The sequence below is a fragment of the Octopus sinensis genome, linkage group LG18 (genome assembly GCF_006345805.1).
Source record: "Octopus sinensis linkage group LG18, ASM634580v1, whole genome shotgun sequence".
In the NCBI taxonomy this organism is placed as follows: domain Eukaryota; kingdom Metazoa; phylum Mollusca; class Cephalopoda; order Octopoda; family Octopodidae; genus Octopus; species Octopus sinensis.
The window spans coordinates 37,290,324-37,311,429 of NC_043014.1; the positions used below are offsets into that span (position 1 = coordinate 37,290,324).

A 21,106-nucleotide genomic window follows, 5' to 3' on the forward strand; every position below is an offset into this window, starting at 1 on the left:
GGTTTACAATGCGGGTGACTAGGCCATAGCCCACACAACCAGTTGTTTTAAGCATCTCAGCAGTGATTCCTGATGGGCCAGGGACTTTTCCTGGTTTCATACTCTTAATTGCCTTAACTACAAGGGAGCTGTCTATTCGGATAGCTGGTCCCTCTACCGGGTCAACATTTGGCAGGCTCTCCTCCTCCCATTCATTCTCCACATTCAGCTGTCTTTCATAATGGCTTCTCCAAGCCTCTTTCTTTTCACAATCATTAAAAGCAAGTGCACCATCATCCATACGGACACATTTCTCTCCTGTAACATCACTATTTTCTCTCACACACTGTCTAGCAATCCGAAATACCTCGGTTCTTTGGTCCTCACATTGCTGGACATTGGCAAACTTCTTTTCTGCTACATCTTTGGCTATGTATACCTGCCGCCCAGCCTCCCTTTTGGTACAGTTCCCTGCTACCCCCATCCCTCCAGGCTCTCCAGGCCTGTTTCTTTGCTCTAATGGCTTTGTCTACTGTACTATTCCACCACCATGTAACTTTAGGTCTGGAAGGGACTTTGCACCATCCACAGACTTGGTCTGTGGCACTCAGCAAGCTGTCCCGTAGGAATTTCCAGCTACCTTCTATGTCCGATGTCTGTAGCTCCTCATCCCTCACATCAAATTTCTTGATGAGGATGTCCCTAAATCTCTGACCATGTGAAGGGTTCTTTAGCTTCCAAATCCTTCCTTTCTGGATTGGTCTGTTTCTTGGTATCCTTCTGGTCTCAAGCCTAAAGTCACTAATGATTAGCCTATGATGAGGAGTACATTCTTCACCCGGGAGGGTCTTTGTATTTAAGAGCAACCCTGCATCCCGCTGTCTGGTGAGGATGAAGTCTATTTTGCTAGCGGAGTCCCCTGACTGATAGGTTATAAGGTGGTAGTCTGGCTTCCTGAAGTTAGTGTTTCAGATTAAAAGGTTACATGCATCACAGAATTCCAGTAGTCTAGTTCCCTCATCATTTCTGGTGCCAATACCATGGCCACCGTGTACCCAAGTGAATATACCCGATTCCCGCCCAACATGCCCATTAAAGTCTCCACCCACAAAGATGAGGTCTTTGCCACTCGTCTTTGAGGTAGCCTGTAGAAGGGTATCATAAAAGTGGTCCTTCTGATCATTTGGTAGCCCCGCATGTGGGGCATAGGCAGGGATAATCGTAGCTGTGCCACTCTGTAGGACTAAACTGAGCTTAAGCACTCTATCGCAAACCCTGACAATCTCTATGACCTTATCCACCCATTTCTCTGCAAGGAGAATGCCTACACCCCCTACACCATCCATGTTACCTTGCCAGAAGACTTTATACCTATGTGCCTTGCCTGTGAGGACACTACCTGAAGCACATCTCCATCTTACCTCTTGTATGCAGCATACATCAACCCGTCTTCTTTCAAGCATCTCTACAATCTCACTACACCTACCTTTCAGTGTACCAACACTGATGTATATATATATATATATATTATATATATATATATATATATATATAGTGTATATATAGATAAATATATACTCATACATAGAGACATGCACACACATGTGTGTGTTTGTGCATTCATACGTATAGGCTACATGTATATCAGCCAGTATCTTTTCTCTTTGTATAATGTTTAAAAAGAAATATGTTGATGAAAATATACGTGTGTATTAATATAGCATTAAAATTAATTAGAATAATAATTTCTACATTTATGAATTTGTGTTGCAAGAATCCTTGTGTGAAACCATGTGTTGAAAGATATTGCTATATATGGGGATGGTCATACTTTTTTGTTTTTTGCCAAATAGATACGTGCACTATATATTTGTTCTTCACCCATTTATTACTGTTCTTACTCTAACTCATGTCCATCATCCAGAAACCTTTTGTCACATATCTGTAACCTCTTCAGCAACACTTACTGTATTTGTGTGTGCTCTGCATATTCCATTCTAAGACCTCTTCAGTGACACTTTCCGTATTCATGTGTGCTCTTGCTCTGCTTATTCCATTCTGTTCTTCTATCGTGGGTCACATATGATGGGTCACATCATAGAAGAACAGAATGGAATAAGCAGAACAAGAGCACACACAAATAAGGAAAGTGTTTCTGAAGAGTTAGTTACAGATGTATGACGAAAGGTTTCTGGACGTTGGATGTTGGTTAAAATAGCAAGAGTAATAAACAAGTGAAGAGCAAATGTATAGTGCACGTGTCTATTTGGCATGAAAATGAAAAAAAGATGACCATCCCAAAATACAACAATACAATAATAATAATTGATTACTATGACTTGTTCTTGTAAGCTCACTTAACTGTGTAGCCTACATACATTATCCACATCTTTTTTATTATTGTTCTTAAATTCATCATACTTTTACCTAAAGGTCTGCCACAGAAGGCAATGAATGACAAGAAAAATCATCATATCTTTAGCAGCCATTTATGGAGAATCTGCCTGTGATAGGTGAAAACTAAAGACATACTTGAAATTAGCACAAAAAATAGTTCTGAATCACGGAATCACATATAAGCAAACAATCAGCACTTATTTGATTTAGAAGTACAGACTTGTGTAATCATAGATATATATATATATATATAAATAATTGTGTGTGTGTGCGTGCATGCGTGTGTATGTGTATATATGTGTGTGTGTGTGTGTGTATATATATATATCAGTGTGTGTCTGTGTGTATGTATATCTGTGTGTGAGTGTGTGTGCATCAGGGGCGTGCACTCTAAGGTATGCAAGGTATACGTTGCATGCCCTTTAAATTTTTTATCCATATGATTGGAAAATTAGATAAAATAGTTACTTTGTTTCAAAGAAAATCCGTCCAGTTGTTTTGGAAATATTTTGTCTCCCCTTCTCCTCTCTCAGTGACTCGTACTTCTGCTTTGAGAAGTCATGCATTGAGAAGACCAGCATGTCAGACACTCCCTCTCTGTCTCAGTTTGTCCTTCCTTCCTCTCTCTCTCTCTTAGTGACTTGTTTAAAAGACATTCTAAGAGGATAGGGCATTTGAAATATTTTTACCCCCTTCCTCTTTCTCTTAGTGGCTCGTCATGCTGTGGGAAGACCCGCATAACCTCCCTCTCTGTCTCTTTGTTAGTTTGTCCCTCCTTCCTCTCTCTCTCTTAGTGACTTGATAAAACAGATGCTAGGAGGAAAGGTTGTTCATAATATTTTGTACCCCCTTCCTCTCTCTCTCTCAGTGGCATGTCATGCTATGAGATGACCGCATGATACCCACTCTCAGTCTCTTTTTCTGTTTTGTTGAAATTGACTTGCAACTTACGCCGGCGCTTCCACGTGTGTTCGTATATAAGAACAGCCTTTTACGAAATGAGTGAAATGTGTGTTATAAACGATATTTTGAGAAATAGTTTTTCAAAAAGAGACTTCGATGGAAAATAATTAATTATATACGGTGGGAGACCAACACCGAAAAGGGCTAATGCATTAGATAACATTGTTAAAAAAAAGATTTCCGAAGGCAACAGCAATGGAATTACTCCTCAGGGCTTATTATTACCACAAAGGAAAATTATAATTTCATAATCAGCCTTTTTGAGCACATCATTGAAAATCCTGAAGCATGGGATGATACCACCATAAATTCAGCAATTGGATTCTTACACACTTTAAAAGCTCCTGATTTCTTATTTTTGTTAGAAGTATTCAGTGAGATTTTTTCTTTTACTGACGTCTTATTTAACATCCTCCAGAGTAAAAGTCATGACGTAGTGTAATAAATAGATAAAACTAGAACTGTACTTGAAAACAAACTTGATAATTTTTCAATCTTTTATATGTTAGGGGAAAAACATGGAGTTGATGCAGGAATCGGAATTCAGAGATCCAAGAATATATCTATTGAGCCCCAACGACATTATAAAATGCTTTATAACAAAATTATCAGTACAATAGTTGACCAAATAAAAGCAAGATATTCATCCTTAGAAGAGTTTAAATTCATGGAACTTTCGAATTTCAACAAATCTGATGAGAATTGCAAACAATTTAAAAATCAAGGGTACTATTTAAGAAGAGTGGTCCCGGTGCGTGCACCCGAGCATCCATGCCAGCTAGTCATGACTAGTCGATCCTTACTTTGTGTTTTTGTGTTTTATTTATTTTGTTTAAAACATTTACTTTGTGTTTTTGTGTTTTATATATTTTGTTTAAAAAATTTATTTACTTTGCTAGATAGTCGTAGGATCGACTAGTCACGACTAGCCAGTGCGGATGCGCGCGCAACAGGACCACTCTTCTTGAATAGTACCAGGGCGACGTTTTTTTTAATTCTAGGTCATACAGGGGTGATTGCATATTCAGAATCTCGCATATGTAAATCGTAGGAATTTGAAAATTTTTTTACTGAAAAATTGCCCGGGGGGGGGGGGGGGGAAATTCATTGCATGCCCAATCCCGGAAGTCACCGCACGCCACTGGTGTGCATGTGTGTGTATGTGTATATTTGTGTGTGTCTGTGTCTGTGTGTATGTATGTGTGTGTGTGTGTGTGTGTGTGTGTGTGTGTGTGTGTGTGTGTGTCTGTGTGTCTGTGTGTGTATAGATATATATGAAAAAATTTTCCAATCTTCTGTGTTGTGAGGACTGGAAACTTGTGTTTCAAATTGTAAGACAGTGTGTGAGAGAAAATTGTGATGTCATTCGAGAGAAATGTGTCCACATGGACGATGGCTCACTTGCATTGAATGATGCTGCAAAAGAGAGACTGGGAGATGCCACTATGAAATGAAGAGAATGAGTGGAGAAAGAGAGTCTGCGAAATGTTGACCCAACATAGGGACCAGCTATTCGTATTCACAGTATGTTGGTAAATAAAGCAATTAAGGGTACGAAAATGGGGAAAGCCCCCAGCCCATCAGGAATCACTCCTGAGATGCTTAAAATATCTGGTGGCATAGGCTACAGTCTAGTCATCAATATAGCCAACCAGGTGATACACAAAGGAATCACACCAATGACTGCTGTAGCAGCAACCTAGTCAACTGTTACAAAGGTAAAGATGACACATTAGATAGAAATAATCACAGAGTTATCAGATGATGAAATGCATGGAGAGGGTCACAGCCCAACTAATTAAGGAGAGAGTTAGTTTAGATGAATGCAGTTTGGGTTTGTGCCAGGGAGAAGCAGCACTGATGCTATATTTCTGGTAAGATAGTTGCAGGAGAAATTCTGAGCTAAAGATAAACCTCTGTACATGTCTTTTGTTGAAATGGAGAAAGCCTTTGACAGGGTCCTCCAATCTCTTATCTGGTGGTCACTGCGGAAACTAGGGATAGGCGATTGATTGGTAAGAGCTGTATAATTCAAGCACAGGGATGCTGTCAGTAAGGTGAAAGTTGTCAATGAGTATAGTAAAGAATTCTGGGTAGAAGTAGGGGTTCACCAAGGATCAGTCCTAAACCCCATCTTATTCATCATAGTCCTCCAGGCAATAATAGAGGAATTCAAGACAGGCTGCCCTGCCTCTATGCTGATTATCTTGCTCTAAACTCTGAGTCACTACCAGAACTAAAGAAGACGTTTCAAGTGTGGAAGCAAGGTCTAGAATCAAAAGGATCTAGCAAAAACCAATGTCTAAGTAAGTAGGAAGGCAAACAAATCACAAATCCCTTCAGGTAGATGGCCCTGCTGTAGAAAAGGTATAGGTAGAAACGCCATAAGATATATCAGGTATAAGCTATGGACACATGTAAGCTGCAGCAATATCAAAGGAGGTTAAATGGGAAGATAGTTTTTGTGTGTGGAAGATGCACAGGTGCAATAAACACCGAAGAAGTACAGAAAACTCCTTCATATGCAAGGAGAAAAACTAGAAGTAGTTGATAGCTTCCATTACCTAGGTGACCAAGTCAGAAGCAGGGATGGATACTCTGAGAGTGTAGCTGCTAGAATAAGAATAGCCTGACCAAAGTTCAGTGAGTTCCTACATCTGCTGGTAACAAAGGGCCTCTTCCTCAGAGTGGAATTTAGATTGTATAATGCCTGTGCACAAACAGCCATGCTACATAGCAGTCAAACATGAGCTGAGACTACTGCAGACATGCATAGGCTTGAAAGAAATGAAGCTACTATGCTCCACTGGATATGTAATGTGAGTGTGCATACACAACCAAGTGCAAGCACCCTGAGAGAAAGGTTGGACTTAAGAAGCATCAAACGTAGTGTGCAAGAGAGATGGCTGCACTGGTATAGTCATGTGCTGCATATGAATGAGGATAGCTTTGTGACATGTCACACCCTAACCTGTGGAAGATGTAGACCGAGCAAGACATGGCATGAGCTGGTGAAGCATGACCATCGAATGTTGGGCCTCACGGAGGTAATGACAAGTGACTAAGACCTTTGGAGAATGAGGCTTTGCATTCATCCCGCTTCCACCCACGTGAGTTATAGAGTAAAAAAATTCCTACAGAGAGAACTGTAGTTGAAAAACAGGGATAGAGAATTATATTATCAATAATAAAAGGGTAAAATCAATTAATTATTAATTAATTTTACCAAGTAGTGTTCAGTATGTAAGAGGACCATTTAAGGTATATTTAAAACATTCCCTCTCTCTCTTTCGGAGAGGCACTGAGCAGCTATACGCACACATACACACACGGCAGTAACTTCCACCTACCGAATTCAATCACAAAGCTTCGGTTGGCTCGGGGCTATAGTAGAAGACACCTACCCAAAGTGCCACAAAACATTACGTTATATAATTAGGGTTCAGTAAAATAATTTACTTCACCACACACTGAACTCTTATTATTGATAATATAATTCTCTCTCCCTGTTTTTCAACTACAGTTCTCTCTATAGGAATTTGTTTACTCTATAACTCACGTGGGTGGAAGCGGGATGAATGCAAAGCCTCATTCGTACTTTAGTGCTCTCAAATCCAAATCTAAGAAATCTTTGAGCTGACGAAGGAAATGTTGATCTTTAAATTCAACTAATCTAGAAACGTACGTTCTTAAGTAATATTAATGTACATGTGATCTTTTGTTATTTTTCCCTCCATACCTGCGTGAATTATTTTTGAGTATACATTGTCTGGGAGATTGTTCTTATAGTAGAAGAAATAGCTAAGATTTTTTGGCTGCTATTTCTAAAAGTTCAGTGTGTGGTAAAGTAAATTATTTTACTGAACCCTAATTATATAACATAACGTAATGTGTATATATATATATATATATATATATATATATATATTATATATATATATATATATAATATATATATATATATATATATATATATATATATACAGAGAGAGAGAGTGATAGAGAGATAGCTAGAGATATACACACATATATATATATATACTCCAGGCGTAGGAGTGGCTGTGTGGTAAGTAGCTTGCTTAACAACCACATGGTTCTGGGTTCAGTCCCACTGCGTGGCACCTTGGGCAAATGTCTTCTACTATAGCCATGGGCCGACCAAAGCCTTGTGTGTGGATTTGGTAGGCAGAAACTGAAAGAAGCCCGTCGTATATATGTATATATATATATGTGTATGTTTGTGTGTTGTGTTTGTTCCCCCACCCAACATCGCTTGACAACTGATGCTGGTGTGTTTACGTCTCCGAAACTTAGCGGTTCGGCAAAAGAGACCGATAGAATAAGTACTAGGCTTACGAAGAATAAGTCCTGGGGTCGATTTCCTCGAATAAAGCCGGTGCTCCAGCATGGCCACAGTCAAATGACTGAAACAAGTAAATGAGTAAATGAATATATAGAGTTTCGGATGCCGGGGTTGAAGCATGCTCTGGCATATCATCAGTTATTAAGACAAAAACGCTATGTGAAAAAAAAAAATGATGAATAAAGGGAAGTTACTCCAATAGGCATAGTGAAAGTAAAACTTCGTTCATTGAATCTGCATATGTACACCTATATACATACACATACGCACACACATACACACCTATATGTGCCCATGCACGCATCATTATGTTCATGTACACATCTCTATATGCACATGCACATACATATGCAGATACACAAAACCACACATGTATACATATGTACAAATATACACACATACGTATAAATGCGTAGTCAAAATCATCCTCGCATATATATATAGACGTTTATACAAATAAAAACACATACACAAAACATAAACCATAAACACATTCACATTCGCCACAAAATCTTGAATATACCTATGAGTTATGTATGTATAGGGCTATGTATATAGATATGTACACAAATACACCCTCCTGTCTGTCAAACACACCTACACCTGCAGATATACAAGCATATATACATACATATTTGTATGAAAGGAGACAAGTACAACAGCAGGTCCCGTGAATATTTCACAGAATCAATAGTTGACTTAATGGCTTATTTCTGAAAGCTTTATCCCAAAACTCTGAATGTATATACACCTTGTAAGGGTAATTTAACCCAATATTTCTGCATTTGAAAAAATATCTTATTTGTATCATAGAATACATATTTTCGGTGCTTCTAACAAAAGAACTAATATTTCTTTACATTTATATGCACATGGTTGTTCCATACAGCTAAAGTGTTTAGCATCTAAATTCAGTGGTGAATTCATTAGCAGGCAGTTTAGCTTCATGGTAAAACAATCAGTTGGAGTCTTTGAGGGATGTGGGTTTGAGTCCCATGGCTGGTTGTTGACAATTTTTTCTGTGTTGTGAGGGTAATTTACACAGTATTTCTGTTGTTCTAACAGCAATTCTGCATTTGAAAAAATATTATCTTCTTATTTGCATAACACACACACACACATATATGTATATATGGCTAGGTATTGCCAAGGAATGAGTAGAGGACAATAAAACATTCGGACAGATAGACGATACAAAGAGGCAGATGAGAGAAACAACAATTAGAAAGACAGGCAAAAAAGATGGGTCATTCGTGGCCTTCTTTCTTCAGTCAAGTACCAGAAGTCACAACGATTTCGGGCAGTTACACTTGAGATGGTTTGATCTGGTTGCCCCCAAAAATGTCTAAGCTAAGAGCATTAGACCCCTTTGTAAAAAAGCTAGCAAACATGTACAGCAACAAAAGACGGAGAATATGGTTCACAAAAAGACAAAAAACGGAAAACATGGTACACAATTACGAATACAAACAGCAAGAAAATAACAACAGGTGTCTTTCAACTGAGAACAAATCCAAATGAGCTGGCATGTATGAAGTGAAAGCCTAAAGGCAGGAACATAGGAGATGGACATAAGGGGTGTTGGTGGTCAGCAATCAGACCAAAAAGGAAAGATTGTGGCTGGCTGAACACCAGTCACAGGTGCCAGTAAGGCAATGCTGGTAACAATTGCACTGGAAGGCAGTGGGATTGAAGAATTAGAAAAAAAAAGAGAAAGGTACAGGGGAGATAAATGAGTGGGAAATAGTGGGAGTTAAAGAAAGAGAGGGCCAAGAAATATGAGAAAGAGGAGGAGCAAGTAAAAAAAAATAATAAAAGGGGGACTAATAGACAGAGTAAGAGTCGTACAAAATTTAGATACATACATATTTTAAGGTGAGCACAAGTATGTACGTATGCCAGACTAAACTCTTTTTCCTTTCCCTTTTGTCTGCTTTTTCCAATACAACCTACTTGCACCGTCCCCTCTGTTACTCTACCCGCTACCATCTTCTCATAACGACAAATCTCTTCCTCACATCATACTTCAATTTCTCTCCCTATTCCACATGAAGTCATTACTCTCCCTTTGTTTAACTCTCCCTTACAAAATAACCACCCTTGTGGTAGTGCCACACAAAAGTACTGAGTGCATTCTGTACAGAGAAGGTCCATGGCCAAGTGGTGAGTGTGTTACACACACAATTGTAAGATTGTGGTTTCATTTTCCAAACCATGCATATGTTGCATTCTTGAGCAAAACACTTCATTTCATGCTGCTCCACACCACTTAGCTCCAGCTATAGTTGGTAAGTTAACCATGCAACAGACCAGCATCCCATACAGGGATGAACTGTGTTGTGATGTTAGACACCTATATGCCAAAGAAACTGGGTTAAGATCTGACCTTAGAAATTCAAGGTTCTTAACAGACCTATGTTCTGTATAGTTGTCAAATGAAGCAGTGAGAATGCAGGGTTAAGCAGGTTCACTTGCCTTGTCAAGGGTACAGCAACCTTTACAGTGATGGTACCTGGAAACAATGTGCTCATTAAAGTGTTTTATGTTAGGAGGTATGAGTTTCTCAGAGCTGTTCCAGTCAGTCAACCCATTCAATGCATGCCAGCAGAGAAAGTAGACATATGAGGATGATGATGATAATATATATTGACTCACCTCAACACTGTTTCTTGCAGCTTCAAGTAACGGCTTAACCAGATTTATATAGTTCTTAATAATGGCCAGATGTAGTGGACTATGACCTTTTCCATTTTGTATATTGACATTAGCCCCATAGTTCAGCAATAAGCTCATCACCTCAAGATGGTTGCTGAAAGTTACAGAAATTGTAAAAATGTATAAGTCACAGACAATGAGATTAAATATAGATTTACAGGATTCTATAGTGTGTGTGAGTGTATATATATATATATATATATATATATGCACATATACACATATATATATATAGGTGCAGGTGTGGCTATGTGGTAAGAAGCTTGCTGACCAACTACACGGTTCTGGGTTTAGTTTCACTATGTAACACTTTGGGCAAGTGTCTTCTACTATAGTCTCAAGCTGACCGAAGCCTTGTGAGTGGATTTGGTAGACAGAAACGGAAAGAAGAGTGTGTGTGTGTCTGTGTTTTTTCCCCCATTACCATTTGTTCAACTAAAACCCTTCAAAGTAGAGCTCCAGCATGACCAGAGCCAAATGACTGAGACAAGTAAAAGAATAAAACTATATAGTTAGTTAGTTCTACTTTTGCACTGGTGTTGTTAAGACGTTGCTTTGCCGCAGTCTTGCACTGAAGAACTGAGAAGGCGTGACTATAAGGTAAGACATTTGTTTTTTGGGATTCAGTAGAGGTTTGTTCATTTTTCTTTAACAAGAAATCCCCACTGGATTCCAAGGCATTTGTCTGCCTATAGTTGTGCTAAGTGTCTCACTTAGATGTGAGAAGAGTGCTGTTTTGGGGGCATATCCCGCCTCCAAAAATTGTGAAGTTTACGTGAAAATTTTTTTGAATTTTTACCAGTTTGTGGTGGATTTTTTTGAAGTTGTGTTCCTGTTGCTGAGTCCCTGTTCACTTTTGGAGTACCTTTGGAGTACCTTTTGGCCAGGAGTACCGGTTGGCCGGGATTGTGTGTTTCCGTGTTTTGAACTGTCTTCCTTCTTTCTTTTTCTGTTCTTTGTCTTTCTGCTCTTTTTGTCTTCCTTCAAAGTGTTTTTTGACTTTGTTTGGACTTTTGTTGTTTTGAACTGTTTCCTGAACTTCTTCTTCAAAGCATGGCGAAGAAATTGAACACTGCATTGGAATGGGAAATCATCCAACCCAAGCAATGGCTAAAAAATTTAGAGGAAAGCATGGTGGTGTTGAGGACTTATTCTAAGTCACTCAACACCATCGCTGTCTTTCTAGGTCTACCTCTTCCACAGGATCCCTCCATAGTTAGAAATCAGCACTTCTTTACATGACTATCCCCGTCCATATGCATCACATGACCATACCAGTGCAATCTTCTCTCCTGCACATCTGATGCCCAATTTTTCCCTCAAGATGCTTACACTCTGTCATATGTGCTTACTGACATTGCATATCCAGCAAAACATATTAGCTTCATTTCTTTCAAGCTTTCATATGTCTTCTGCAGTCACAGCCCATGTTTCATGTAATAGTTTTACTGAAAACATATTAGTTTGTGTATTCATGTGGTGGGTTTGAGAGAGAGGAAAAAAATCACATTTTAATTCAAGTTTTCTGTGTGAAAAAAGTCTCAGTGATTAAATTTTTGCATAAGAGATTTATTTTATAATAGAAGAAAAATTACATTTAACTGACTGAGATCAGGTTTGTGCTGTCATTCAGCTCATCATAGCTTTAGGTGATTCTTCCATTACAAGTAAGGGACATGTGTTAATCTATTTGGAATTAAATGTATAAATAGGCATGTTGCTTATGACGTTTCCAAAACAAGGGACATAACTTTTGATTAGTATGTGCGTGTGAGCTTTTTATTGTCAACGGACTTATAATAAGGGTATGTGTTGGTTAAAATTTTCAGAAAATATTTTGCTACTGCAAACTGCAGTGAAAATTCTTTACTACAGATTAGATATGTCCCAAGCATATTTGACTGATCTAAATGTGTGTTTTATTTTCCACCCATGCATGGTGAACAAGAAAAACAGTGACGTTCTTGTAATCCCAAGGTGCAACCATATGTGTAGGCTATGTAATGTTTCTGTGGAAGACATCACACATGTGATCAGCAGCTGTCCTAAAATGTCGTCACAGTGCTACCCCCCTATGTGACACTATGTTATTGCTTAAACAATATACTATGCCATCCACAAAAAAGACTGTCCTGAAATAAACTTTAAAAATCCCTCTGTTATGGAGTATATTCATAAACACCAATTCAAGGAATACTAGTGGAATATTCCCATCAAACAGCTGTCAAATATAAACATAACAGGCTGAACATTGTTGTTTGGGACAGAGGGGTAAAGGTATGTACCATCATAGAGGTCAGCTGCCCTGCAGATATAAATATCTCTTTGAAAATCAAAGAAAAAGAGGATATCTATGGACAACTGCTTCGAAACCCCCAGCTTCTATATCCAGACTATGAATTCATATTCATACCAATAATAATTGGAGCACTAGGTTTTGTTAGTAAATGCTTATAGGAGAATCTAGATAAACTGGGATTTTCAGAAAGGGAAATCAACCAGCTAATTCATATATTACAGGTGCAATCTGTGAGTGGAACAATAAAAATATGCAAGACTTTCCTCAAGTTCCAAATGTGAATTTGTCTGTGTTAACTACATCCCAAAGATGGAACCTTGTATCTTTGTTAGAAACCGGCTCCCTCCTAGTGGAAGGTTTATATTAATTAAAAAATAGAAGAGACATAATATATGAGTGGCCAAATGAGGGAAAAGGGCACTCAACACATTTAGTGAGAGTTACATGTATTGTTTGATTCAGTTTTCATGCTAATTCATGTTTTGAAGGCCCCTAAGAAGCCTCTCTCCTTCAGGTTAGGCATTAGGAAGTGCATCCAGCTGCAGAAGCCATACCAAAGCTGTCAGTAGGGTTTGGCACACTCCTCTGGCTTGCCAGTTCCTGTCAAACCATTTGACTAGTGCTAGCATGGAAAATGATAATGGTGATAATGATGATGAATGCCTGTATTGATGTGTCCTGTTGAATATATATTACCATATCATATTCCTACTATGTCATCTTTGCATATTTAATCTTTCTTTCATTCAAGCCAATTTTGAAACAACATAGATCTGGAGATCTTAAATACTTCTAAACTTACCCAAGCACAGCATAATGTAAGGGAGTAAAGCCATTTTTATCAGATGCATTTACATTGCATTGAGCATTGTTTTCTATCAGCAATTTCACTGTAGCTATGTCACCCAGCCGACAAGCAATAGACAGGAAACTTAGACCACATACACTGTTTTGAGGAATCTGCAGAGATTAAAGTGAAAGCATGTCAAAATTGCTAAATTTGAGACGGTGTGAGATAATGAGGAAAAATATTAAAAAAAAAGATCAGAACAGTAGGAGATAAATTAGATGCAAAGGGAAGGTATACAACAAAGAGAAAGAGAGTCGGGGAAAGCTTCTTTATAGAAAATGAAGCAGCTGAACTTGTGAAAATTATAACTTCATAATGACCTGATCTTTCAAAAAAGTTAGTGAAGCTATTTATTTAACCCTTTCATTACCAACCCGACTGAAACCACCTCTGACTCTGGAGTACAAATGTCTTGTTTTCATAAGTTTGAATTAAAATCTTCCACCAAACCTTAGTCACAATTTATGTTCCTAACAATAGCTTAATGACAACTAAGTTATTTTGCTAAATTATTTGTTATATCTAAAATCAATTGAAAGAAACAGAGCATCTCAAAATAAATACAGTAATGAAAGGGTTAATTGGGAAACTGATAAGTAATGAGTATTCATAGCTTCTCTTAAAATCAATGTAAGTAGGATAGTACAATTTAGTTACAATTTAATTTTTTTTGTTATGAACACACACTCATCTGCAGTGAGTTCTTCAACAATGAAATACAACTGTGATTACTATATTGAAACTGGAATCGGCCAGAATGTATTAAGAATGAATATATGTCTTATCATTCTGTTTCTTGTTCTTCACTGCACATATTGTGATTTATTATCACTTGGTAGATATCAGCATGTATCAGCAATTAGTTTGTTAGCTGAAATTATAGACAAGAGCCACAATTCATTTGTCCAGCATAGCTTTGCCTAAGGAGATATTTAGGATGGCAGAATGCACTGTTATAGTGTTAAAACATATGTAAGACATCTTTCAGGATAGCAAAAAATGTAATAAATCTGATGGAGCTGGGTCCAAACTGTAAGCTGGATGTGGAATCAGTTCAATTCCCTCTAATTCCTAGAATTTATTCTAGCTTGTTCAAGTGGTGTGAGGTCCTGCATTGTCTTGTTGCAGGAAAGCTCACTGTCGTTTAACCAATGCTAGGTATTTCTATCATACAATGGCATACATCTGCTCCAGCTGTTTGGAGTATAGGTTAGTAACAATGGTTTGGCCATCTGGAACTCGTAGGAAATTATCCTTTCGTAAGTCCATTAGACAGAAAGCACCACTTTGTGTTCAAAATGCCCATGTTTGGTGGCAAGTTTCAGAAACTGGCCCTTTCTTAACTGCTGCTTATGTATATTAGGATTGTGGAAAAATATCTCCCTGAGATTATTACTTGTTCTGATCTATGCCTCACTTCCTGTGTTTGTGATGCTTCATCAACCAAGAGGGGGTGGAAGCTTCAGTGAAGGAGTTCTTTGTCTCAAAGGACAAGAACTGGCATTAGCATGGGATCAAAGAACTGGCAGAAAGGTGGTTTCAGACAGTGCAATAAGACGGCTCCTACTTTGAATGCTAGGCTACTTTTGTTGTAACTTGACAAACAAAGTAAGTTACCAAAGTATTGCAAAACTTTTGACATAAAACAATACCTAATGATGATAATGATAAGGAAGAGATGGAGAAGTAATTGAAGGAAATGGAAATATAATAGGCTAAAAAATGCAATTTGTTAAGAACTTTTAACATTCATCATCATTGCTTTTGTTATTCTTTTAACATCCAATTTACCAATTTGGCAAGACACAATTTGTTGAGGTAGATTTTCTATGGTTGGATGCTCTTTCTGTGAACAACCCTCACCTGTTTTGAAACACGGTAATATCTCCTGATAGCTGTATAGGTCTATAAAGAAGAACCCATGTCAGCATGGACAATAGATATCAAAAGATGAAAGATAGGGAATGAAGGACACTGCTTCAAATATGGTAAGATTCACTAACAACTATTTGTTTACAACTATTGTCCAGACACAAACATACACACATATATGCATACAAACCACAAACACACATACATATTGGGATGGGCATCTTTCAGTTTCTGTCTACTAAATCCACTCACAAGGATTTGATTGCTCTAGGGCTATAGCAAAAAGACAATTGCCCAATGTTCCATGTGGTGGAAGTGAACCTGATCATAAAAATAAAATAATAAATAGATGCATTAGGGGAAAACAATAAAGGAGCAGCTTACCAAATGTGGATTTTGTGTGAAACATTGTTTAATCCATCTACTATCACCCTGAATAAGCTTACATAAAATATCATTCTCAGTATAAGTATTACCATAAATTTTATAACCTGGTAAGAGAAAGAAACAAAAATAAAGAGTTGAAAGAAACTGGTAAAATGAGCTCAACAACAATATGTAAAAACTGTAATAGTTTTTACATTGTCCTAACATGAAACTACATAAACATTGAAAACTTCAGACTTTCTAAAGCAGCTCTTATTTGTAGTTGGATATTCTTCTGAATACTAAAAAAACAATTAACCAAAGTATTGTGCCTGTAAGTTAGGTGTGTTACTCTGCTTTCTACAGTCAGCCTGGTTACAATTAACTCTTGCATGGTGGAATACTCAGTATTGCTGATCAGAGCAATGGAGACATTGTATGTCTTGAGCTGTGGATCTGTGAATTATAAATCAGCTAGGTTTGGACATAGTAAATTTTGAGCAATGGATCTAAAGAGCATAAGTTATTCAATCAACTGACTGCCTTCATGCTGTAGATCTGTTTGAAGAGGACCTACATATGGATACATAACAATGACAACAACTTTATCAACAACTATAACTAATTCCAGTTTCTCAAAGGTGATGGAAATAGTAATAAACAACTACATTCTTGATCAATTTCGATACTGTTCTCATGTGTACTGGACAATTCAATATTTTGTTATTGAACATTTTGGAACAAAAACATTTTTTTGTGCATGCTCATTTATATTGTAATTACATTTCTTTTTGAGTTATCATATTTTGTGCCACATCTTGGGTACTAGTTAAGAAGAGTGGTCTCGGTGCGTGCACTCGCATACTCGCGCATCTGCGCTAGCTAGTCATGACAAGTCAATTCTTACTTTATGTTTTATTTATTTTGTGTAAAAAATTCTTTGTTTCAAAAAAATTATTTACTTTGTGTAAAAAAATTATTTATTTTGTGTTTTATTTACTTTGCTACATAGTCGTTGTAGGGATCGACTAGCCACGACTAGTTAGCGCGGATGCGCGAGTAAGCAAGTGCGTACATCGGAACCACTCTTCTTAAGTAGTACACACATCTTGTGGGTGATCGGTAGCCATCTTGTTTCTGGTGCCACTACAATCTTTATATTCTCGTGCTCCGCACTCAAGGGGGAGCCTTGTAGTGACGCCAGGTTTCAGGCGCCATTTTGGGATGTTCATCAGTGCATGTGAAAGGATTAGTGTCTTCCGGAAGGCCAGCCGGAAGTCCCTTATGCGCATGCGCAGTAATCAGCAGTAGCTAGCTTTTACCACTATTCTTTATTTTTGCTTCCTGCTGCCGAGAGAAACAGACGTGACCAGACAAGCTGTGTGTGAAGGCAAATAGACTTGGCGAGTTGTGAAGAATGCTTTCAACAATTGTGATTTAAACCGACTCTGCTGTTTCCACCCCAGGCGCCTAGGCTACCGATATCCAGAGATGAAATGCTTATTTCGGCGAAAATAAATTATTATTGTTATTTGTTCGGAGATTCGTGTTCCTGCTATTTTTCCTTTCTACGATGCACGAACGATGTCATAAATGTGACAAATGAAAAATACACCGCTGATAGTTGTTGTTGACAATCAACAGCAGTAAGTTTATTCAGCTGAATACACGTCATTGATTGGTTGAAATTACCGAAATAGGACAACTTTAACGTGAAATAACTTCGTAAATATAAGTTGTTCTCAAAAATGCTAAGAAAAAAAGATGTGGATCTTTTCGGTTTGAACGGCAGTTTTTCTAGCAGTGTCATATGAAATTGTCAGCCATAATTATGACCCTAGTATCGATCTATTGCATTTCAATCTGTTTTAGGGTTAGGGGTGGGGGGAAGGGTATCATTTTTTTCTTCACAAATGTAAATAAACCCAATCTGTTTCTTAAACGAGGGACATATTCATATAGCACAGAATGTCTTCACCTCAATAGACGTCATTGATTTGTTGAAATTGCAGAAATTGAAGAAAAAAACAACAACAAATATCTTACAAACTATAGAATTTTCTCAGTAAAGCCAAGAGAAAAAGATGTTTTATAAACACCTTCTACCAGTGTACGAAGTTTGAAAGTGTTTAGTTACGTTGAAATTATTTTTAAAAACTGCCTTTCAAACCGAAAAGATCCAAAGATGTTTTATATGATACATTCTACCAGTGTCCGAAGTTTCAAAGCGTTTAGTTACAAAAAATTATTTTTTAAATCCGTCGGTCGAAATCTAAATTGAATTTCAAGAGACAGGTTGTGAAACGGCCTTCTTACAATTTGCAGACGATATTGTCGGGTCCCTCGTATCATTAATAATACCTGATTGGTAAAAGTAAATTACCGCCCCTTGTATCGTCCGACGTGTTTGTATTCACCAGAGCCCGTTTCCCGTTCCTGTTTTATTTTTTAGTATAAAATATTTAAAAATGGATGAATCTTTCTAATTTTTTTTGCTTACATCATTCATTTTGTACATATTTTCCATTTTTTAAGCTTTTTTTTAAAATTGCATTTTATTTTCTTGGAGCGGTGAGTTTCTAAAGGAGCGCCGACCCGGCGATGTGGGTTTCTGCAAAAAAAAAAAAATGGACGGGGTGACGGCCCACCATGTCCACCGTTTTGGGGTTCTAAAGATCTTAAAAGGGCTGATCATATAGTTTTAGCACTTTTTAAAGGTGGTTTTAGAGCAAAAACTGACTTTGTTTCTATGGTCCCTCCTTTTGAAATTCATAAAATGCTTTGTATAGTCCCTCCTTTTCTCCTCTTTAGTGGTTAAAAAAAAACATTGACTAGCGATGCATAAACTTCGATTATGTTTTCTGCTTGGAAATTTGCGGAGGCGTAACTTCGGTGTAAAAACCGGATACATTTCAAGAAAGTGTTTTTTTTTATATATGGGAGGGGGTGGGGGGAGAGAAGGGTTTCTCTTATCTTTCTTCTTTTTCTTTTTACTTGTTTCAGTCATTTGACTGCGGCCATGCTGGAGCACCGCCTTTAATCGAGCAACTCGACCCCGGGACTTATTCTTTTTTTTTTTTGTAAGCCCAGTACTTGTTCTATCGGTCTCTTTCGCCGAACCGCTAAGTAACGGGGACATAAACACACCTGCATCGGTTGTCAAGCAATGCTGGGGGGACAAACACACACACACGCATATATATATATATATATACATATATACGACGGGCTTCTTTCAGTTTCCGTCTACCAAATCCACTCACAAGGCTTTGGTCGGCCCGAGGCTATAGTAGAAGACACTTGCCCAAGGTTCCACGCAGTGGGACTGAACCCTGAACCATGTGGTTGGTAAACAAGCTACTTACCACACACAAAGTCACATGTGTACTTATACCGAAGGATCGCCCATACATTCATAAAAACAGAACAGGCACACACACACAGACAAGAACAAGCACGCACACACAACCCATTAGCTTTCTTCTCCACCTCTCAATTTAGCAGCAGTCATGGTGATATTCGAAGTGAATTGTCGAGTTATACCGAAGATATCCGAGTTGACCTGTCAAAAGTTATCGAGTTATATCGAAGGAAAGCCGGTAAAAATTAACGTTGACAGTTTGTCGATAACTTCCGAAACATTTTTAAAGGATTAACTGGTTAACGCTTAACGAAGTTAACTTTTCGATTAACGACGCCCACCTTTGATTTTTGTGCATATATGATAATGATGACTGTCCACTCGAGACCGACGATGATCATCATTGACCAAAACCCATGCAAAATGTCAACAATGCTTGTACAAAATTTTAGATCCAATAAGACTTCGGAAAGACTTCCGCCCCACCCCCATTTTCTCCAAAATTTGTTTACGTAAAAAAATTTTTTTGCCAAAAATCCCCGTTTTCGGGAAAATTGCCAAAAATCGGCATTGTAAAATCCCCCACCCCCACCCCAGCTTCTTCACTTTTGACTTTTTTCCCTAACCCTAAACCTAATCATAAGTACAGAAATGTTTTGAAATTTTTGTCCGAGTCATAATATCCATATTTTTCCACATATTTAGGGGGAAAAAAATCTATAAAGATTTTGGGAAATTTTTTACAGAATCATAATCTCCGTATGTTTCCGAATATTTTGAAGAAAAAAATTCTTTAAAAAGTTTAAAATGAAGGGAATGGAGGTGGGGGTGGTAATTAAAAAATGTCGGTTTTTGCCAATTTTTTTGCAGATTCGTATTCCCCGTAGCCGAAAAGGTGGGGACGTCAAAAAAAAAACTTTTTTAAAGGGTGGTTGAGGAAGTTTTGCCAAGCCTTCCATGACACCTCATAGGCGCTTTCCACCTTACCTGATCCACAAGTGCTCATGATTTTCAGATTCAGGATTGTGGGTGGGATCGCTGTGATCTCAAGATTATATATATATATATATATATATATATATATCTATATATATATGTGTGTGTGTGTGTGTGTATATGTACATATATAAAACCAGTATTACATATACTAGCAGAAAGCCCACCCAAAAACACTAATCATATAATTCCATTGCTACATAAAAATGTAACCAAGTTTAAATTAAGAAAATTAACACCTTACCTAAAGCGTAACTCATAATTTTGTTGTTATGTCACCGGTGTAAGAATCTCCGAGCCAGAGTAGTAGATAGTTCGATCTCTGTTTGCAATATAGAGTGCAAAGCGCAGTATCGTCTGTTCAAAGGGCACTCACATTTAAATAGCGATAAACATTACTTCTCAGTATAAATATTACTGCCGTCTCCAACAGAGATTTTCTTAACGAGCTGCCTTTTCTTTTTAATCTCTAATTAGTTTTGTCTTTCTCTCAAGCTGTGTCCGCCTATCACACAAGTTATCGCGGATTTTTCTTTTGCTGACAGATATTTAGAAAATTTACATTTAAAGTGAATCCTTCCAATTAGATATATTCAGGCAATGCTGGCAACACTTCCGCGTTCTTAAAACTGAAACTATTTGTTCGGCAATTTTCGTAAATATTTATTTTTCAGCTGAACCGCTTATGTTTATGTAATTTTTTGTATATGTATGTGTTTATGTGCATGTGTGAAACGCATACATACAGAAATATACATACATGCACATAAATACATACATATACTTATATACATACATATACTTATATACATAAATATACATTCACACGCGCGCGAAAAAGTTTTACGGAAATTGCCGAACAAAGAACGTCACTTTTCACGGCCCTTTTCCGAAAGAATTCGGTAATTTTTCACGCTCAATCCGTCTTTGAAATCCATTTGGATC

The 21,106-nt window shown here is 37.6% G+C and overlaps 1 protein-coding gene and 1 long non-coding RNA gene across 4 annotated transcripts in view; one reads left to right on the forward strand and one right to left on the reverse strand.

Moving 5' to 3' along the window:
* Positions 1-21,106, forward strand: part of LOC118766992 — a 101,177-nt gene that overhangs the window by 59,399 nt on the left and 20,672 nt on the right. The gene's annotated exons all lie outside the window — the stretch shown is intronic.
* Positions 1-21,106, reverse strand: part of LOC115221240 (putative ankyrin repeat protein RF_0381) — a 69,701-nt gene that overhangs the window by 42,735 nt on the left and 5,860 nt on the right. For 2 of the 3 annotated variants that reach the window (XM_036510887.1, XM_036510886.1), the window contains 3 exons: positions 15,823-15,929; positions 13,519-13,676; positions 10,358-10,511 (listed from right to left, as the gene is read on the reverse strand). In XM_036510887.1, coding sequence (XP_036366780.1) covers positions 10,358-10,511; positions 13,519-13,676; positions 15,823-15,929 — 419 coding nt within the window. Of the gene's footprint in view, positions 1-10,357; positions 10,512-13,518; positions 13,677-15,822; positions 15,930-20,405; positions 20,804-21,106 lie in introns of those variants that run through there. The other variant, XM_036510888.1, reaches the window with a different exon arrangement.